Source organism: Malaclemys terrapin, chromosome 1 (genome assembly GCF_027887155.1).
Source record: "Malaclemys terrapin pileata isolate rMalTer1 chromosome 1, rMalTer1.hap1, whole genome shotgun sequence".
NCBI lineage: Eukaryota > Metazoa > Chordata > Testudines > Emydidae > Malaclemys > Malaclemys terrapin.
The window spans coordinates 92,347,847-92,370,174 of NC_071505.1; the positions used below are offsets into that span (position 1 = coordinate 92,347,847).

General features: G+C 43.3%; 1 protein-coding gene across 1 annotated transcript in view; it reads left to right on the top strand.

The window, feature by feature from the left end:
• Nucleotides 1-22,328, top strand: part of ENTHD1 (ENTH domain containing 1) — a 70,856-nt gene that overhangs the window by 32,438 nt on the left and 16,090 nt on the right. The window contains 2 exon segments of the mRNA XM_054016230.1: nt 3,506-3,624; nt 20,068-20,234. Of these exon segments, the coding sequence (XP_053872205.1) occupies nt 3,506-3,624; nt 20,068-20,234 (286 nt within the window).

Sequence of the window (22,328 nt, forward strand, 5' to 3'; positions counted from 1 at the left end):
GCCTTGCGTGGGCTTTGAACTATTTGCTCGCTCAGCCCCTGCAAACGAGGGCCTGAGCTTAACTGTGTTGGCCCCGCCCTGATCCAGGGCCTGGCCTCTGAACTATTTGCTCGCTCAGCCCCTGCAAACAAGGGCCTGAGCTTACCTGTGTTGGCCCGCCCTGATCCAGGGCCTGGCCTCTGAACTGTTTACTCGCTCAGCCCCTGCAAACAAGGGCCTGAGCTTACCTGTGTTGGCCCGCCCTGATCCAGGGCCTGGCCTCTGAACTATTTGCTCGCTCAGCCCCTGCAAACAAGGGCCTGAGCTTACCTGTGTTGGCCCGCCCTGATCCAGGGCCTGGCCTCTGAACTATTTGCTCGCTCAGCCCCTGCAAACAAGGGCCTGAGCTTACCTGTGTTGGCCCGCCCTGATCCAGGGCCTGGCCTCTGAACTGTTTACTCGCTCAGCCCCTGCCAACAAGGGCCTGAGCTTAACTGTGTTGGCCCCGCCCTGATCCAGGGCCGGGGCTTTGAACTGTTTCCTCGCTCAGCCCCTGCAAACCCGGGCCTGAGCCAACCGTGTTCGCCCCGCCCTGATCCAGGGCCTGGGCTTTGAACTCTTTGCTCGCTCAGCCCCTGCAGTCAAGGGCCTGAGCTTTAACTGTGGCTGCTCCGACTCTGCACTAAAGAGCCGGAGTTCCGGGACTAACTGACTACTTGTTCCCACAGCAGTGAGTCGGTGTGGCTCCCCTCCTGTCCAGAAGGGTCGAGCCCCGGCTAGGACCTACTACAGGCAGGGTAACTGGTTTGATGGAGAGGGGTAATGTGGTGGACATAATATACCTGGACTTCAGCTAGGCTTTTAACAGTCCCACATGACATTCTGATAGGTAAGCTGTAGAAATGTGGGCTTGGCAGAACTATCATTAAGTGGATACACAATTGGTAGGGCCCTACCAAATTCATGGTCCATTTTGGTCAATTTCATGGTCATAGGATTTTAAAAATCATAAATTTCATGATTTCAGATATTTACATCTGAAATTTCACAGTGTTGTAACTGTAGGGGTCCTGACCCAAAAAGGGTTTGTGGGGTGTGTGTGTGTGTGTGTGTAAGGTTATTGTAGGGGGGTGATGGTATTTCCACCCTTACTTCTGTGCTGCTACTGGTGGTGGTGGCGCTGCCTTCAGAGCTGGGCGGCTGGAGAGCTATGACTGCTGACCGGGGGCTCTACATGCTGCCCCTGCTCCAAGCACCACCCCTGAAGCTCCCATTGGCCCTGAACTGCGGCCTATGGGAGCTGCATGGGTGGCACCTGTGGACAGAGCAGTGCGCAGAGCCACCTGGCTGTGCCTTCGCGCAGGAGCCGGAGAGGGGACATGCCGCTGCTTCCAGGAACTGCTTGAGGTAAGTGCTGCCTGGAGCCAGCACCCCTGAACTCCTCCTGCACCCCAGCCCTAATCCCCCTCCAAACCCCTTGATCCCAGCCCAAAGCACCCCCTGCACCCCAAACCCCGGATCCCCAGCCCCACCCCAGAGCCCACACCTCCAGCTGGAGCCCTGGCCAAACCCCAACCCCCTGCCCCAGCCCAGATTCCCCCTCCCGCATTCTGAACTCCTCATTTCTGGTCCCACCCCAGAGCACGCACCCCCAGCCAGTGCCCGCACCCCCTCCTACACCCCAACCCCAATTTTGTGAGCATTCATGACCCGCCATACAATTTCCATACCCAGATGTGGCCCTCAGGCCAAAAAGTTTGCCCACCCCTGCTATAAGGCCTTCAAATATCACGCTTAAACAGAAATTCAAATAAGTGTCTCCTGTGGTCACCAAGAGAGAGATTTAGGGTATGTCTACACTGTAATTAAAAACCCGCAGCTGGCTCATGTCAGCTGACACGGGCTCCTGGAATTTGGGGGCTGTTTAATTGCAGTGTAGATGTTTGGACTCAGGCTGGAGCCCAGTCTCTGGGACCCTGCAAGGTGGGAGGGTCCCAGAGCTCGGGTTGCAGCCAGAGCCTGAAAGTCTACACTGAAGCTAAACAGCCCCTTAGCCTGAGTCCCATGAGCCTAAGTCACCTGGCACAGGCCAGTCACGATTTTATAATTGCAGTGTAGACATACCCTTAGTTTCAATACCTAGGTCAGTCTTTTACTTCCCAGGGGATTGCAGGGGCTAGAAGTAGAGCTGTGCAAATAATGATTTTTTTGGTTCACTGGGAATTCTGAAAAAAAAAATCAGACAAAAATCATTTTGGATTTAATTGATTTTTTTTTTTAATTTTTCAGTGAAGGAAATTTTGAAATGAAACTGTTTTTAATAGGAAAAACAATCAATTTTTTGGAATTTTTATTTCAACACAACCACTTCAGCTAAACCAACATGAACTCACGAAACATTCTGGTGTCACTGAATCTGCATTTTTTGTTGAACAAAGTTTCACATACCTTTGCATTGCTGTATAGAGATACCTGTTAGCTGATCCACCGCATTTGTGAGCTCCAAAGGGGACTTCCATCCATGCCTTGTCAGTTTTAGGAAAGTTACTGAATGACCCTTGAGTGTAAAAGATTGTCCATAGAGAAGCTGCCAAAATATCTAAACAATATTTATTCTTTTACCCACAAAATCAGGGCATCAAATGAAAGGGTTTTCTCTCAGCGCACTCTCCCTTTCTCTCTCATTTTTACATACACAATCCCACTCCTATTTTATCCTGCCATGTGAAATCACAGTACTGAATATGTGATATCACAGTCTTTGCCATAACAACAAGAGAATCATGATTCATTGCAGCAGTAGGCAAGAAAATAATTTTTGATTAATTATTATTTGTTAAGCCAGGCTGTTAAAAGATATAACCAGGGAAAAAAACTAAAATAAAAACAGTCTGAAATGGTAGCAAATAAAATAAAAATTATTCATGACAATATAATTTCATCTTCTCATTTTTTTCACATTTGTCTCTGAACAAAGTTCTCTTTTAGTGGCTTGTGGTCTTTAAAATTTGTCTTTTCAAATGGTCTCTAAACTCCTGTTTAGTTCCTTGTGATGTGCAGCACATGTCTGCCATGCTGCAGTGATAATATTCCTTTTAAATAGTAATTAGACGGTTTGGTGGGAGGGGAGGGGATGATTCTAGTATTGATTTGCTGGGCATTCGTTTCTCTGTATAATTTTCACATAAGTGAGCAGAACGACCCTGCTTCTAGCATTCATTTCACCTGTTTATAAAAGAAGGTATGTTTTACACACTGGGGATATAACACGGAAGGCAGTAGGTAAGAATAGGAGGGCCGTGCTGAATTTTGAATCCATCTGGGTTTGTCAATTATCATAAAGAGTTATAAAAGCTGTTAGTATTCAATCCTAGTCATTGGCAGGTGGCATTGCAGTTAATGGACGAAATGAGGCTTCAGAGGCATTTTTCTACCTGATTAACTCCAGGAAATTTAACACCTGTGTAAAACTCATTTTTTTTTCTTTTGCCAAAGTAATTTTTTTAAATATTTCTTTAATTGACAGACCATTTTCCTAAGGCAGCATCTGCGCCACAGCAAAACCAGCCTTTTCAGTCATCAGGGAAAGCGGCAATGGCCCAAGAAATGGTGGCATCACAAATCATTGCTAAGAAGTCATCAGAGGTAAATGCTATAGGGAACGATGCTACTGTTGGAGGAGAGGGGTTGAAGGATGCCTACATCAGTCTGTTCTGATCCTTATGCTATTTATTACCATGGCAGTGAACAACAAGTAGCAGAGAGCAGGTCAGAAACACACTGGAGTTTTCCAAATTAGGATGTGATCTCAGAGCCAGGTTTATGATTTGTGGGTCCCCAAATTGCTGGAGTGAGGGGAATTATGCTGTTCACCATCTCCCCACTCTAGTCCGTTGGAAGAGACTGGACAAAGAGACTGGACATGACTTGCTAAGTCTGTATAAAGCCGCCTGAAGTGAAGGTTCCCAGCAATCTTAAAGGAAAACTCCAGTGTTGTTTTTAAAATTTTGTATCAAAAGAACATCAAAGCTGTCTTCTTAAAATTGACATTAAATATTTAAAAAGGTACAACTCCATGAAGAATGCCATTATCTTGCTAACAGGTAGAAATTAGGTCAGGGAGCAACTTAGTCTGCATTGAAATCAGTCAGTGGATTGTGAATACCAATTTTTGGTAAATTTAAAATAAGACAATTTTTTCAGGTAAACATAATTTTGTTTGAACTTAACTTGCTTTACTTTATTTTACTGCAAGATAGTGTCTAGGAATTTCAGATGGAGATAAACTGAAGTCTCCCTCCCGGAGAAATAGCAGGCAGCTGATCTGTCCCCTTCCCTTCTTCTTCAGCTTAGTATTCTTATACCAGATCATGCATCCTTTTCCTCTGACCTTAGCGCTAAAATCCACCCATATTCTCAGCTCTGCCTTCCCTACCTACAGGGTGACTCCAGCAGAACTGTAAGGCACCACAGCTCTCGAACCCAGTCCACAAGGTTTACAAGTGAGACTCTTACCCTATGTGTCACTGCACTCCAAGGTCAAACAAGGAAACTGCAGCTGAAACCCCCGAAACTGGGGCTATATCCGCTAACAGTAGACTGCTGATTGGACACTTTTTAGCATGAGGCTTCCTATTCTTCCCACACTCCTTGTCTGAGCAACTAGTCAGTCGGCCTGCAGCTGACCAGACTCCTGAGACTAAGTTCCTGCTTCCTCGCCTGGTTCCACTCTTTATTCCTGTTCCTCACCTCGTTCCTTTCCCTGATCCCTCATCCTAACTCCAGTTATTGACTCTGGCTTCTTGACCCTCAGTGCACTTCTGGCTCTGGTTTGATCCTTAGCATGGCTTCTGACTCACTCCAGCTGTGATCCTTGGTGTGACTCCTGATCCCAACTCTACTCTGGACTCCGACCATTAACTCAGACTGCCCATGTTATGGGCCCTGATAGTTAGCTCAGACCCTCTAAGTCTCTTCCTGGACTTGTTGCTGAATCCCTGGACCGAGTATGGACATTAGCGGTACTTCCGCCTCACCAGTGCTCCAGGGGCTTGTGAGTCTGTGGAAACGGATTCTTGTCCTCCAGGCTGAGAACCAGAGACTAAGGGATCAAAAATGGCATCTGCAAATGGAAAATTGCTCTGTGTGGGAACAAGTAGCAGCACTTGGAACAACTGCAGGTACCCACTTATCTCCCTTTTGACACCAGCTTGGGTGACCAACCCTAGAGTTCCATTACCAGAGATACGATGGCACCTCTAGCAAGTTTTGCAAGTTGACTGCCCAGCACAGACTCCTATTTATGCTCCAGCCACAGGAATATGCCATGGAAAGGACCACCCATGGCTGACAAGATAGGATTCTTTCCTGCAAACGTTTGCCACCATTTTTGATGACCTGCATAAAGCGCGCATGGCAGAGACTTTCTTATGTAAGCTTTGGCAAAACTGGGGTCGGGCCCTTCCGTGTCACCCAGTTTAGATGCTTGGCCACAGACATTGCCTGGGGAATGATGTCACACTCCTCCATCAGTTTCAGCTCAGCTCAGTCTCTGTGACAAATTAAAGGACAAGCCTGCACAGGTAGACTCTCCTGCCAGGTTGGAGGCATTCATGGACCTGTGTATCAGGATAGACATCAGAATTCATAAACGACAAATGGAATGCAGGAAGCCCCCCTCTATATTTCACACTTGCCCAATGTTCATCCCTCAGACTCAAGGAAGTCTGGCCCTAGTTGAACCAATGCAGATAGGTGTGGTGCAGTCCCACCTGACCCAGGGTGAGTGAGAGTGCTGGAGACAGGAAAACCTCTTTTTCTACTGTGGAGAAGCAGGACAGGAGATATCCATGTGCCCTGCCAAAATCTCTGCCAGCCCAACAGTGGGAAAAGATTTGGCCTTGGAAAAGGTTCAGAAAAAGGCAACAAAAATTACTAGGGGTATGGAACGGCTTCCATATGAGGAGAGATTAATAAGACTGGGACTTTTCAGCTTGGAAAAGAGATGGCTGGGGGAGATATGATTGAGGTCTATAAAATCATGACTGGTGTAGAGAAAGTAGATAAGGAAGTGTTGTTTACTATTTCTCATATCACAAGAACTAGGGGTCACCAAATGCAATTAATAGGCAGCAGGTTTAAAACAAATAAAAGGAAGTATTTCTTCACACAACACACAGTCAACTGTGGAACTCCTTGCCAGAGGATGTTGTGAAGGCCAAGATCATAACAGGCTTAAAAAAAAGAACTAGATAAATTCATGGACGATAGGTCCATCAATGGCTATTAGCCAGGATGGGCAGGAATGGTGTCCCTAGCCTCGTTTTGCCAAAAGCTGGGAATGAGCGACAGGGGATGGATTGCTTAATGATTACCTGTTCTGTTCATTCCCTCTGGGGCACCTGGTACGGGCCACTATCGGAAGACAGGAAACTGGGCTAGACTGACCTTTGGTCTGAGCCAGTAGGGCCGTTCTTATGGCCCAGGCTCAGCTGGGGTCTCGAGTCTGGGCACCACCATTGAAAGATCCCAAGGTTCTGGTCAACTGGGAGGCCATCATTCTTCCTTATGTCTACCAATTCCCCTGCAATTGCAGATCCTGCAGGACAAACAGGCCTTTCCCATGCAATGTGCCCTGATTGACTTGGGAATGGGAGATAATTTCATGGATTTCTCTATAGCTCACGTCCTCAGCCTTCCAGTAAAACCCCGAAACACCCCAGTTAGGGTAGAAACAGCAGACAGGTCCCCACTGATGTTGGGCCTAGTTACTCAAGAGACCGCATCTTTAAAGTTGTGATTGAGGAACAGCAAGAAGTCCTACAATTCATTCTTATTAGTGTCTTGCATCTTACCTTGATTTTGGGACACCTGGCTAATCTGGCATGACCCCATATTCTGTGGTCGCAACACATTATCTCTTTCCCATTGAGTTTCTCCCAGTTCAAGAACCTGGAATCCTAGAACCCAAGCTGGAGAAACCCGATTGAAGAACCCACAGGCCTGTCCACGTGGCCGCAACTCAACTGGGTCCACAAACACCAATTCTCCATGACAAACCATGCCTCCCCATAAAATACCGAGACTACCAGGACAGCTTAAAAAAAACAAAATGCACACACACAGTATTCCTGCATCATGATTTATGATTGTCCCATAGACCTGTGAAACCAGAAAAACCACCACCCCCCATACAGAAACTGCGCCATTTCCTTTGTGAATCTGTCTTGTTTCTGACCAACAGGGAGGAATTGGTAGCGAGTCTGAAGGTGAAAGCCAATTTGGGGTGACTGTGATCACGAAATGATAGATTTCATGATTCTAAGGAAAGGAAGGGAGTGAGAACAGGGATAATGGACTTCAAAAAAGTAGACTTTAACAAACTGTGAGAACTGGTAGGTAAGGTCCCATGGGAAGAAAATCTAAGGGGAAAAGGAAGTCAGGGGAGCTGGCAGTTCCTCAAGGAGACAATAGTAAAGGCACAACTTCAAACTATTCTGAAGCAAAGGAAGACAGGAAGAATAGTAAGTGATCAATATGACTCCATCAGGAGCTCTTTAATGACCTGAAAATCAAAAAGGAATCCTACAAAAAGTAGAAACATCCTCAAATTGATAAGGAGGAGTACAAAAGAACAGCACAAATATGTGGGGAGAAAATCAAAATGGTTAGGGCACCTGGCAAGGGATATAAAAGGCAATACGAATAGTTTCTTTAAATACATTAGGAGCAAGAAAAAGACAAAGGAAAGTGTAGGTCCTCTATGTAGTGGGGAAGGAGAGCTAATAACTGATGACATCAAGAAAGCTAAGTACTTAGTGCCTATGTTACTTCAGTCTTCACTAAAAAGGTTAATGATGACTAAGGATACGATTCTGTCATGGATGTCACAGACTCCGTGACTTTTCAGGACCTCCGTGACTTCTTCTAGGGCAGGTGTGGAACAGCTAGCCAGTGTCTAGCCCCAGGGCTGCCAGAACAGCTGACTGGCAGCCAGTCCCGGGGCTGCCGGAGCAGTGTCTGGGGTGGGGTCAGCCCCCCTGGGGCTGGAGCAGCAGAGGTTAGCCCCTGCCATAGGAGCAGCTGCAAACCCTGGCAGAGTTCTGTTTTTCTCCCTGCCCACCAGACTACTTTTAGTGAAAGTCAGGAATAGGACATGGGCTTCTATGAATTTTTGTTTAGTGCCCACGACCTGTCCCTGACTTTTACTAAAAACACCCGTAACAGAATCTTAACCTTAATGATGACCAGATACTCAATACAATTAATATTGACATCCAGGGGTAAGGAACGCAGGCCAAAACAGGGAAAGAACAGGATAAAGAATATTTAGATAAGTTAGATGTATTCAAGTCGGCAGGGCCCGATGAAATTCATCCTAGGGTATTTAAGGAACTAGCTGAAGCAATCTTGGGGCCATTAGCAATTATCTTTGAGAACTCTGAGGATGGGAGAGGTCCCAGAAGATTGGAGAAAGGAAAACATAATACCGGTCTTTTAAAAGGGGAACAAGGTGGTCTATAATTCCCCAGGTCCTGTCAGCCTAACTTTAGTACCTGGAAAGGTACTGGAGCAAATTATTAAACAATTAGTTTGTAAACACCTGGAGGATAATAAGGTTATAAGGACTAGTCAGCATGGATTTGTTAGGAATAAATAATGCTTAACCAATTTAACTTTGGACAATCCAAGACTTGGAATGCAGTAGCCTGCTTATTCTGGTGGCCACAGATGCGGGATGATGTCTGATCCTACATCAGGTTTTGTGACAACTGTGCTTGGATTAAGACCTTTTGAAACAAGCCTTTTGTCCTCCTGATACAGTATGAAACCCTTTCCCAAACCTGGTCACATAAAACCCTTGATTTCATAACAGAACTACCAGAATCAGGAGGACACAACACTATACTAACAGTAGTGGATCAGGTTACCAAAAGGCCCATTTTATACCATGCGTATGCCTCCCAACTGTAGAAATTACTGCACAACCCTTAATTATGCATTTTTTCCACTGTCATGGCCTTCCTGATCATCTTACCACAGACTGAGGCTTTCAGTTTACATCCAGAGTTTGGAAGGAAGTGTTTCATGTCGTGGATGTCCATTCGCATACATCCACCTCCGATCATGCCCAGACGGATGGCCAAGCAGAATGGGTCAACCAGGTATTTGAATAGCATCTACATTGTTTCCTGAACCACTGCCAAAATAACTGGGTTGTGTTACTCCTGTTAGCCAAATTCGCTCATAACAACACAATGTGCTTCAGCCCAATTCAGTCCCTTCTGTCTCAGCTATGGGTTTCATCCACAGTTCAATCCCTCTGTCCCCTTGTCCACAGCAGCTCTTGCTGCCTCAGATCTGGTACAGACTATTCATAACACCCAGGCATCCGGAAGCTGCCATAAGAGCCTACAAACATCATGTTGACACATACCACAAAGAGGTCCCACCTCTGAAGGTTGGTCAAAAAGTATGGCTGTTCACTAAATACCTACAGACCAACCAACCTATGCACAAATTGGATAATCAATACAAAGGCCCTTACACCCTTCAACAAATCAGTCCGGTGACATTTGAATTGCAGTACTCCCTCAGTCCTGGAAGATCCATCCAATATCTCATGTATCCCTCCTGAAACCTCTTCTCAATGATCTGTTTCCCTGCTGGTGCCACAGCTCCAGCCCCCAGTTCAAACACAGGGCCATGAGGAGTACATAGTTTGGGACATCCTGGATTCCCAAATACGTAGACGAGTGAGCACTGTATTATTTGATCGACCAGGAAAGATTGTGGATGCGAAACATGCTCTTGGGAGTCAGCTCATCATGTTCGTGCCCCTGCAAAACTACAGGGATCACCATGAAAAGCCTGACCCCATGGCTCCTAGAGACCAGCCTTGAGGGTGCAGGGGAGGAGTAGTGTCAAGCATCATGGGTCTCAAATCCAGTCCCATGGGGTTGCCAAGAGAGAGAGCCATACCCCCTGCACCACCACCCTGCAAGGCCAGACAAGGAAACCAGTTGATACCCCTCAACAGGGGCTACACCTGCTAACTCAGCAGCATCACCTGACAAGCAGCAGGCTGCTGATTGGACACCTCTTAGCATAAAGGTTCCTGTTCCTGCCTTACCCTTTGTCTGAGGGACTAGCCGCTAGGCCTGCTGCTGACCAGACTCCTGAGATCATGTTCATAGCTCCTCACCTGGTTCCCGCTCTTTTTTGTTACCTCACCTTGTTCCTTTATTTTGTCCCTCATCCTGACTCCAGTTAACAACTCTGGCTTCTTGAACCTTGGTGTAACTTCTAATTCTGTCTCCAGTTTTGACCCCTGGTGTGACTTCTGGCTCCAACTCTGGTTCAATCCTTGCTGTGGCTTCTGACCCCAACCCTGATTTTAATCTGGGGTTTGACCATGTTACAGGTCCCAACAAAATCCCACCTATTTTCAGCAATAAATTCCAGCCTGATTTATTATTATTAGTAGTAGTAGTACTGCCGTGGCACCTAGGAACCCTAGTCATGGAACAGGCCCTGATTGTGCCAGGTGCTGTACAAACACAGAAGAAAAAGGCAGTCTCTATCCCAAAGTGCTTGTCTCATCCTTGGGACTTATCTGGTGGAATCAGGTACTATTCAGTGAGAGTCAGAGTATCCCAATCTGGCCTAGAGTGAGTCCAGGCATCACATGGAAGCGGGATTATGCTAGCTGGTTAAATTAGCTCTAGCATCTGGCCATCAGTCAGCAGAACTGATGCCCACGTGGAACATGTTTTGGAAGGTCACTTATAAAAAAATCTTTGTAAACTGCAGTGATAAGTTTATTAATAGAAATAACTATATCCCTGTAGACATGCATGGGTATTCCAGGACAATACTCTTTTCTTTCTTAGTAACATTTTGTTATCTGATCTCTAGTCTCTGCACAAAGAGGTTATATGATTAATATGTAGACTAACACACCTTTGTATATTTGGTAGCTTTATGAACTGCAACTTCACCTGATTAAACTGCTTGTTCTAGAAAGAATTCTGTGCTCTCTACCCTACTCTGACTCTTCTGACAGAGATCTAGGGGAGGAAAGTTTTCCTCATTTGGACCATTGAGGAGACATTGCTTTTTAGATCAGGTGGATGAATCCTACACTATTTCCTTCAATTGTGGGAAAGCGGGAGGGACACTGGTGGCCTACGACTCTGATATATTCAAATTTATCCTTGTTCTGTTTTCCAAAATCAATTACATAGGGGCTGGGAGCAACTGCCTCTTCTGACTGGTGTTTACAGAAGCAAATACAGACTCTGAAAGGAGGTGTGTTCAGCCCTTGACCAGTGGGAGAATTAGTGCATCCCTGAATGTAAGGGTGGTGATAGGAGGTGGAATAAAGAGGAAGAAAATCCCGGGAGGGGAAGTCCCATCTCAGACGACCCATTTCTGTGTTCCAAGACTTTTTTTTCAAATGCACACTATATGGTTCTAAGGGGCATATTCACTGGCCAGTGTACGAAATTCCCTGGGCACTGAGGAGAACATGCCCCAAAAGTTTTATGGAATCTTATGATGAAGCGGAATGCAGTATTGTCTCTGTCTCTTCCCATCTATTCCTGGCTATTATTTCTGAGGCTCTACAAGGCCCTGCTGTAACTAATTTGCTTCCTTCCCCATCCCAAATAGTTTTCTATAAATGGTACCCCCTGCTTTGCAAACAGGTTTGGAAATGAGATTTTTCATTTTAAAAGCATTATTATAGCATGGTAATATTCCACCATCCCCCTGCCAAGCTTCCCCTCTTATTAAATGTCAGCAGCACTCGCCACAGTCCAGCTCTCCCTCTGTTCAGCAAGCTGCTTTCACAGTGGATGATGAAACTTGGCATGGATAAACAGTAAATCTCATTAGTGATGCCCACACGTGCTGTGTAAGGGATTGTATGTGATCTACAGTACTGAAGGAAAGCACACACTGTGATTACAAAAGAGAAATTGAGAAGGGTTCATCGCTATGGTTGCTAAGTCAGCACAGGCAAAGCTTGCACATATTTTTCAAAATGGCTTAACATAAATATATATTTCAACCCATTCCGTTTTCCATGCACAGCACACTGGAATTTAGGAAAGCAGCACTTTCAGACTCAGATCCATGCTTTCTCTTTTCTTATGCTGCATGCTTTCATAGTTAAAAATAATACTTAGCACTTATGTAGGACTTTACAGTTTAAAGTCACTGTCATTGACTAATTAAACCTCACTGAGGCCCAGTGATTGCCATTAAAAAGTCAACATTTATCAGAACTGTACTGCATAATGAACAATGATGCTGGAGATACTACACTTAGGGCAGGTCTTCACTGGGGGGGGGGGGAGAGGGTCGATTTAAGATATGCAAATTCAGCTACGCGAATAGCTACTCCGACGTATCGGAGCCGACTTACCCCTCTGCGAGGACAGCGGCAAAATCGACCTCCGCGGCTCCCCGTCGGCGCTTACTCCCACCTCCGCTGGTGGAGTAAGAGCGTTGATTCGGGGATCGATTGTTGCGTCCCGACGAGACGCGATAATTCGATCCCCTAGAGATCGATTTCTACCCGCCGATTCAGGCGGGTAGTGTAGACCTAGCCTTATTTTCTGTTCTCTGAATAGAGAACTATGATGATTTCCAGCACTGTGGTGACTGAAGATGAATGCTGAATTTTGAATGGTGACCACTGTAAGTATTAAGCGACAGAGTCCTGGGGCACCTTATAGACTAACAGATATATTGGAACATAAGCTTTCGTGGGTGAATACCCACTTCATCAGACGCATGTATTCATGGGTGAATACCAACATGCGTCTGACGAAGTGGGTTTCACCCACGAAAGCTTATGCTCCAATACGTCTGTTAGTCTATAAGGTGCCACAGGACTCTTTGTCGCTTTTTACAGATCCAGACTAACACGGCTACCCCTCTGATACTGTAAGTAGTATTATCCTTATTGTACGGATGGGAAATCTGAGAGGTTAGGTGCTTGATTCTCATTGACATGAAGGCCACTTTGCACCACCGTGGCAGTGTGAGGAGGTCTTAAAGTGGCTGTAAGTGTAATTTACTCAACTTTAAAGCCTCTTCACACTTCCAGGACTGCATCAAGCAGTCTTCGTGTAAATGAGAATCAGGCCCTAGCTTTGCTGCACATGGTCATTGCCAGAGCCTAGATTAGAATTCAGGAGTTCCTAGTTTCTGCTCTTGTACTTATATCCATAGTGCTTTTTAATGTGGTGAGAGCTTTCAAATGTACCTCACAGAGGCCTTGTCCACACTGGAGAAATTTGTGGAGCTAATCACCAGAAGATGAAGATCACTGGCATAATAGCCATAGCAGTGCAAATAGTTCTCCCACTACCACCTCACAGCACATTGGTCACTGCTCATACAGCTTGTGTGGTCTACTTTCTTTACTTTGTCAGACAGGAGATAAGTTTGCCGGAAAATACTTATGCATACAAATAGCACAACAAACAGCATGGAGCTAGTTGCATGCTGTTTTCACAGTGATCAGCCTCTCTGATTTTATTCTGATTCTATCATTGGCAGTATCTAAGGAGGCCATTGTATAAGAATGCTGCCAGCTGGCTTGACAGCCAATGTGCAGGCATTAGTGGCCATCTGGGGCAATGAGGTGAGCCCGGACCACCTGAAACTAGTCTTTCACACTACTTTAATGTATGACTGGGTACGTGAGCTACTGGGTACCAAGATGAGTATTGCTCAGGGTGGCAAAGAGTACTGAGAGAAGGCAAAGGGACTGAAGGTCCAAGAAGAACAAGGCTTGGGACAATTACAATAGATCTGGTTTATGCTGGAAAATGTGCTCCTTTTACAACAAAGTGGACTGAGTTCTTAGCATTCGCTCTCCTACATAGCCTGAGGTGCTTCTAGATAGCATGGAGGTTTCTTGCAGCACAATGGTGATGGAAAAAAGGAGAGCACTCGATCTGTGAATCAGGTGAACCAGCAAGACAAGGGGATTCCGGACACATTGCTGGAATCTCAGGATCCAGAGCTGGAGGTGGAGACTATGCCTAAGCCATTGCTGCAGGAGGCAGAACAGGAAAGATGCCCTCTATAGCAGGTATGCAGCTTTTATTGTAAAATGTACCAATGGGAGCGGATTTTGTAGGCTTGAGGACAGACGAATGGTTTCCAGGTTTCTATGAATGCTGTTCTTAGTGATTGTGGATAAAGGATAATGCCTCACATGAAGGTGGAAGTGTCCAACTCTCTCCCCAGCTCTTCCATTCTCTCCTCCTCTACAGAATGAGAGATAGTTACTGACCCTCTCCTCAGCCCACCCAGTTCAGTTTCCCTGTAATCCACCAGGATCAGCATGTCCCTCCATAATGTTGCCCCTTGCTTTCCGCTGCAGAGTTCAGAGTGGAAGTGCCTACTTCAGCTTGCATAGTAGCTGGCTGTGGCATGTCATGCCTCATGGCCAGACTCAAAATGATGGATAAGAGGGGAGAAAAAAAGTCAAAAGTAACATAGAAATCACAAAAAAGGGACTAAAAATAAGATACTATTGCAAGAAAGTACATATTGAGCATATTGGTGTAATTGTTCATGTGACATGGTATTTCTCAATCCATACACAGTTTGCTGCTTGTATCTACCTGCACTCAAATTTTATTTTTTCTTGCTGTTTAATGCATGAAAAGCAATTTTAGGCATATTTTGAGGACACAGTGAAGTAGAGATAACTACAGACCATGAGAGTAGGGAAACTAATTATGCTGTCTATCCCACCAGCACTCAGAGATCAAATACATTGATTGAAATCTTGTGGAGATATGATTAATCTTAGTGATTTCCCCTCAGTATTCAGGAGTTACTTCCAAAAACCTGAACAAAACAAGTCTTCTAGCCTTACAATCAAATTTTGGGGCATTGCATATTTCCCTTCACCCCTACAGAAGCTCAGACAACCTCTTCATTCACAGCGCTGGTTCTCGAATATCATCAGTGCAAACAAAAACTGCTTTTCTTTCCCTTGTTAATCTAGTTAGAGTGACCATCTCCTGGCCAATCTCCCATCCTCACATTAATCTAGTATCTTCACTCACCCTTCTAAATGTTGTGTGTAAATTCTAATAATACATTCCTACCATCTCTACTCAAAGAAGAAAGAGCCTTGTGACCAAGAACTGGAATTCAAAACTGAAATGCAATGGTTACTTTTGATCACATTCCTTGTTGTATCAGGGGAGGGATGTGCTTTTGCTATGATTATTAACTCTTTCATTTCTTATTTCTCATTTTAGTAGCCTCTGTGGTCATCCCAGAACAGACCTGGGGGCAAGCAGACTGGACCCATAGAGATGGAATGACTGACAGACTTGAAGTCCAGGAAAAGGAAGAACAGGGAAGGCCTAGACATGCACAGAGACATGAATAAAGACTTGGACTGCACATATAAATTTGGAGAGCATAAAATAAAACGACCTTTGAGAAATAGGAAGGTTTCAGACAGGACAACAGGGAAATGATGTGGGGCTAATTTGAGGCGGGAGAAATGCAAATGTAGGACACAGTTCCAAAGGGAAATTTTCAACTATTACATTAGGGCTCAAGCATAAGTGAAGTACTGACGCAACGACTAGCTGTTACACCTATGCCTGCCATCCCTGCACAGTACAACATTTTAAATCAGGATACCACTACTTATTGGATTACCTCCTACTCTTGCTGCCTCATAGCCATTCCACTCCTTTACAAGATCCTGGAAAGGAAAATTGGAGTCCCAGTGAGATGCACTTATGAACTTGGAAGATAGCATCTCTATTGCTTTTTATAGTGTACCTATGTCTATTTGTTTTGCTATTGCAGCTGGCCTACAACTTTGTGTATAATAGAAGAGCTTCTGGAGTCCTTGTAATAGCTCCCAGAATCCACTGCTTCAGATTGCCAAGTAGGGAACTGTGTGATAAAAAATTCAGAGGGCAATGCAACCACAACTATGTAACAGAGCACAAGTGTGTATACAGGGCAAAACTGCAACCAGAACAGAATGGCTAATGTGGACACACTGCTGCATTGGTACTTACAGCAGGGTCACCCCACCAGTTCAGTTACAAATAGTTCAATTCTCTACTGTAGACAAAGCCATAAATATGATTCCACTTACCTTCCACACAGTGTTAACCATTTGCCTTACCACATTTGCTAATTTAACTTATTTAGGCTTTTACAGAAGCATTATACTCTCTCAGCTTTATCCTCCTATTTGAATTGATCCTGCCGTGAACTCATAATCATCAATTTCTGCAATCAGAATAATTTTTATGTCAAATGCAACCTGATTCTTGCAAAATAAAAACCATTATGAACCTTTGCCCCCAACTAGAACTGAAACCAAACCAAAGCTTTTGGAAAACTCAGTGATGATCAGTTAATGTTTTTAGTGTTATTTTCATTTCAATGCAGTCATTGCATTACCTATTTAAGGTGTGAAGCAGAAATAGAGAAATATCGTGAGAAAGGCTTTTCTCACTAATTCTGGCCCTGCTTTGTAGATTTAAGAGGCTAGAATCATTATCCAAACTTTTGGGTAGTTACATGAACTGAACTACCAAGACTTTGAGTTGTGTCAGCTTCCGAGCGGTCTAGAAGGGTTTGGACTTCTGGAATATGTTGTTTCTTTGCTGTGAGAAAAATGAACAGACTTGGGATATTCTTTCTTATTCTACTTTTTAGATTGTTGCTATTATTTCGTTGACTAAAGAGGAGTAAAAACAACAAAAGCAGCAACAAAGATTACACGCACGTAGCACAGCACCACTTTCAGGGCTTTATCAGAACATCTTTGCATTCAACCTTTAAACCCATGTGTCACCAGACTGCTTCCAATGTCTGTGTCTGAACCCACCCCAAACACATTAAAACTCTGTAAGATCATATACCTTTCTGTCATTCACAGTCACTGGCACCAGCCATATGCCAATCACAATTACTCCTCCTACATCCAAGGCTGCCAATCTGTCTGGAGTTGCCATGGCAGATTCATTTTAATCTGTTCTAGGAATGTATGACTTTAATCTTGACTGCACTACAAAAAAATACCCATTGTTGATAGCAGGTGTCAGCAACAAAGAGAGTTAAACCAGTGCTGAATGTAGTTTACCTGCAAGCGTGCTAAGGATAGACTTCAGCACTATTTCAACTGCATTCATTCCTGCCACCCTGATGTAAGCAACAGATACTTTTCAAGTGTAGACAAGGCCTTAATTCCCCATTCAGCTGCTTTAAGCACTGCTTTGTTAAATCTAATCTGGTAAAACCATTGGAAACCTGCTGTGGTTTTTAACTAAGGCTGTCAAGTGATTAAAAAAAATTAATCACGATTAATCGCGCTGTTAAACAATAATAGAATACCATTTATTTAAATATTTTTGGATGTTTTCTACATTTTCAAATATATTGATTTCAATTACAACAAGCGTACAGTGCTTACTTTCTATTTATTTTTGATTACAAATATTTGCACTGTAAAAAACAAAAGATAGTATTTTTCAATTCACCTAATACAAGTACAGTAGTGCAATCTCTTTATCAAGAAAGTTGAACTTACAATCATAGAATTATGTACAAAAATACCCAGCATTCAAAAATAAAAAATGTAAAATTTTTGAACCTACAAGTCCAATCAGTTCTACTTCTTGTTCAGACAATCGCTCAGACAAACAAGTTTGTTTACATTTGTAGAAGATAATGCTGCCTGCTTCTTGTTTACAATGTCACCTGAAAGTGAGAAAAGGCATTTGCATGGCACTGTTCTAGCCGGCGTCACAAGATATTTACATGCCAGATGTGCTAAAGATTCATATGTCCCTTGATGCTTCAACCACCATTCCAGAGGACATGCGTCCATGCTGATGAGGGGTTCTGCTCAATAATGATCCAAAGCAGTGCGGACTGACACATGTTCATTTTCATCATCTGAGTCAGATGCCACCAGCAGAAGATTGATTTTCTTTTTTGGTGGTTTGGCTTCTGTAGTTTCTGCATCAGAGTGTTGCTCTGTTAAGACTTCTGAAAGCATGCTCCATACCTCATCCCTCTCAGATTTTGGAAGGCACTTCAGATTCTTAAATCTTAGGTCGAGTGCTGTAGCTATCTTTAGAAATTTCACATTGGTATCTTTATTGTATTTTTTCAAATTTGCAGTAAAAGTGTTCTTAAAATGAACAACATGTGCTGCGTTATCATCCGAGACTGCTATAACATGAAATATATGGCAGAATGCGGGTAAAACAAAGCAGGAGACATACAATTCTCCCCCAAGGAGTTCAGTCACTAATTTAATTAACACATTTTTTTTTAACAAGCGTCATCAGCATAGAAGCATGTCCTCTGGAATGATGACTGAAGCATGAAGAGGCATATGAATCTTCAGTGCATCTGGCAAGTAAATATCTTGCGACTGTGCCATGCAAACACCTGTTCTCACTTTCAGGTGACATTGTAATTAAGAAGTGGGCAAAATTATTTCCCACAAATGTAAACAACTTGTTTGTCTTATCGACTGGCTGAACAAGAAGTAGGACTGAGTAGACTTGTAAGCTCTGAAGTTTTACATTGTTTTGTTTATGAGTTCAGTTATGTCACAAAAAACCCTACATTTGTAAGTTGCACTTTCAAGATAAAGAGATTGCACTACAATACTTGTATGAGGTGAATTGAAAAATACTATTTCTTTTATCATTTTTACAGTGCAAATATTTGTAATAAAGAGTAATAATATAAAGTGGACAGTGTACACTTTGTATTCTGTGTTATAATTGAAATTGATATATTTGAAAATGTAGAAAAACGTCCAAAAATATTTAATAAATTTCAATCTGTATTGTATTGTTTAACAGTGTGATTAATCATGATAAATTTTTTTGAGTTAATCGCGTGAGTTAACTGCGATTAATTAACAGTCCTATTTTTAGCCCTTTCTGTGAAGAGAGGAAAGCATCTCAAACATTACCTATTTCAATGAAAGTATTTTCAAAGCTGTACTAGCTACCAGTGTGTGACCACATCAGTAGTCAACTGAGATGTTATAATCACCAATTTTTGGCATCCCTCTAAGATCAAATAAAATAAAACAAGTGAGCAGCACTGGGAGAGATCATCAGCTGGTGGAAATCAGCCTAGCTCTAATGTCTTCCTAGAAGCTACACCAATTAGCCCCAGCTGAGGACCTGGCCCAACACACCTGATACTGAAGAGATCTGGGTTCTCTTCTCTTGGGGAGATTTCTTTACTTTTCTTAGCCCAGTTTCTCCATTTGAAAAGAAAAATACTAATACCCTACCTCACAGTGCTGTAGTAAGGCTGAGTTCTTTAATATTTGTAAAATGTTTTAGCATCCTCAGATGAAAGGTGCTATGAAATTGCAAAGTAGTAGTAGTATTACGAAGCTGAAGTTGGGACTGGTTAAAGAGAGTCCTTATGAAAACACAAATCTTTTCAATAATAGCAAAGAAAACAGAGCCAGAACATTTCTTTTTGTATCAACGGTCTTTTTTTAACACATTTGCTCTAGGGCAAAAGTCACCGTATAGCAGAATAACAGATCGAAGTAAGTCCCTTAGTATTTTAAAAGCCTGCAAGACCAGAAAAGCCTGCAAGACCTCGTTATAGGGTTCTGAGTTTCTCCTATAATAGATGATCATATCACTGACACCTAAAGCAGAACAGCGAGCTGCATTCTTTATGGTGCTGTGCCATCACCGTTATTAGGGGAAACGCAGCCCCCTGGACTCAGGTCTCAGCATGTAGGTAAGTCAGAGAAGTCAGCATTCAGTTATTTTTGTTTTAAAAAGTATACTTGCAATGGCCTGATTCTCACACAGATAAATGTATTATCAGTCTTAAACATTTAAAAAATATTTCAGTCTATATTTAATGGCCAGTGGTTTTACTAAAAACCAACCAACCAACTTAGGCAAGTTGTAATTTTTAACACCACCTATAAAGCTCGAGTCTTCACCACTTTGAGCAGCATGGCTTGTACCTGAGTGTTCACTGCTTAACTGATTATTTCTGTATTGTCTTTTCCACCAGGACTTGATAGTATTTAGTGAGGATGAGCAGACCCCCGCCACCACCACTTTGCCACCTCCGTTTCCTGCTGAGGGCTCTTCAGATGGACCACCACCAGTGGTGCAGGCAGCTGCCAGTGACTCCTGGAACAGAAGTATGTTGGCTTAACAGTTCAAAATCTGAGCAGGGACAGAAGTTCTGTATTAATACAGAATCTTTAACTGAATGAGCTTTACCAAAATAAGTCAGTTTGGGAGGCATTTCATATAACCACTTTACTGCTGAATAACATAGCTGATACATGGGGCAAAACTCACATCAGTTTTTGGTCTATGTATCCTGTGCTTCAAAGGAATAGTCCATTCCAATGAACAGGGAAAGAGTTAATTGAAATAGGCAGACCTAAAAAGGGTTCAGTTTGATTTCAGGCAACCATCCATAAATTTGGATGCTTGTTCTGACTCTGTCTCCTTTGGTTCCTTACCTTCAACCCTCTCATTAATTAGACGCCCCTGAAGTCTTCCCCTAACAAGGCTGCTGCATGTAGGACATCAGTTTTTTTGTTTGTCCTTGGGCACCCTATGTATTTAAATTTTTCCTACACTCTAAACTTTCCCTGTTCAGAGGTGCGCACTGAGTGCATTGCTTAGAAGATTAGAATACAGCAAAGCATGAGACTCAACCAGAGAGGCTGTCAATACTGCTAGATAGCAGGATGTTCAAACCATAGTGGGGAAGGGTTATAGGAAGGAAGGGATGTGTGGAAAAGGAGTTATTAAGAGGCAGCCAGGGAAGGGAGTGAAGGAAGAGGCTAGGGCATGGAGCTGGTGCTGTGGAAGGGGTCTAGAAAGAAGGGAAGTTTTTTTGAGGCTGTGGAGAGAGGAGGAAATATGAACTGTAAAAAAGTTCTGAAGCATTTCAGAGAAAAGGTTGAGATTCAGTTCAGTTAATACTTGAGACCCCAGATTGTACAGTCCTAGTTTAAGAAGAGCCTCTGAAATGGAGTTATTGCTATACAGACGCTCCCCAGGTTACGCAAACCTGACTTACGCAAATCTACAATTATGGAAAAAGTTCCGTAAGCTTTTTTCTTTTTTCTTTTTTTTATTTGCGTAATTGTTGAGTATACGTTCCTGACTTATGCAAAATTCGACTTACGCAAGGCGTTCCAGAATGGAACGCCTTGCGTAAACCGGGGAGCATCTGTATTGCTTTCTAACAGCTGATGCTGGCTTAAGTTATTAATTGTAAGTAGGAGCTATTCAGCTTCTCCACAATATGGTTTGTATTTTTCTCCCCTCTACTTCATTAGGATAAAAGGCTGAAATCAGCTTCCTTAAGAAGAGTTCACATGTTCCTGCTGCTATCTCTTCTCCTGCACCTCAAGGGAGAGTTGTGACATCACAATTGGTTGCCATGGAAACAAGTGATGTCACAAGCAGAGAATTAGGTCCTCAGGCGCAAGACATGGGGGCGAGAGAATAATAAGCAGCTGGAGTAGGTGAACTCTCAAGGAACCAAGATCCTGTTTTCATGCCAACACTTGTCTCCTTAGTGATAAAAAATGAGGAGGAGTGAAATGCAGAAAATCTCATAGCTTAGAAGCTGAATTTCTTTTACATTTTTAAAGTCTTCCATAAGGCTTTATATTATAAATATAAATTATATTTAGGTATAAGCATAAGAAGCCTATTCGGGGTGGGGATTGTTTGCTTTTACTCCTTGCCCTTCCCTGCCTTTAAAAACATAAGAGAATGTGTCACCTCATTATTTGTGTATGTGAAACAGGCCATAAATATGTCTTTCTAAAAAGCCTATCATAAAAATGGGGGGAGGGGAGAGAACAAGGATGAGGGGATTCATTTTTCTGCTCCTGTGAATGCAATAGGTAAAAACCAAAGCTGCCTGGGGTAAAAGCTGAACCTCACTACATGTAGGGCTGAAATCTCTCCCTTCTTATCCTGCAGGGGGGGGGGGGGGAAAGTTTATCATCATACCATGTTGCAAAGCCTAAAATAATACTGGGGTCTGTCATGTGAATTTTGGGAAAGATGGACTATTCAAACCAGTTCCACATGTCTTTAACTAATCTTTCTGCTATAAACACACACAGTATAATCCCCCTATGTTTTCTAGACTGGTTCTTATCTCAGCTGATCATAGAATCATAGAAGATTCCTCATGAAGTCATCTAGTCCAACCCCTTGCTCAAAGCAGGACTAACCCCAACTAAATCATCCCAGCAAGGGCTTTATCAAGCCAGACCTTAAAAACCTCTAAGG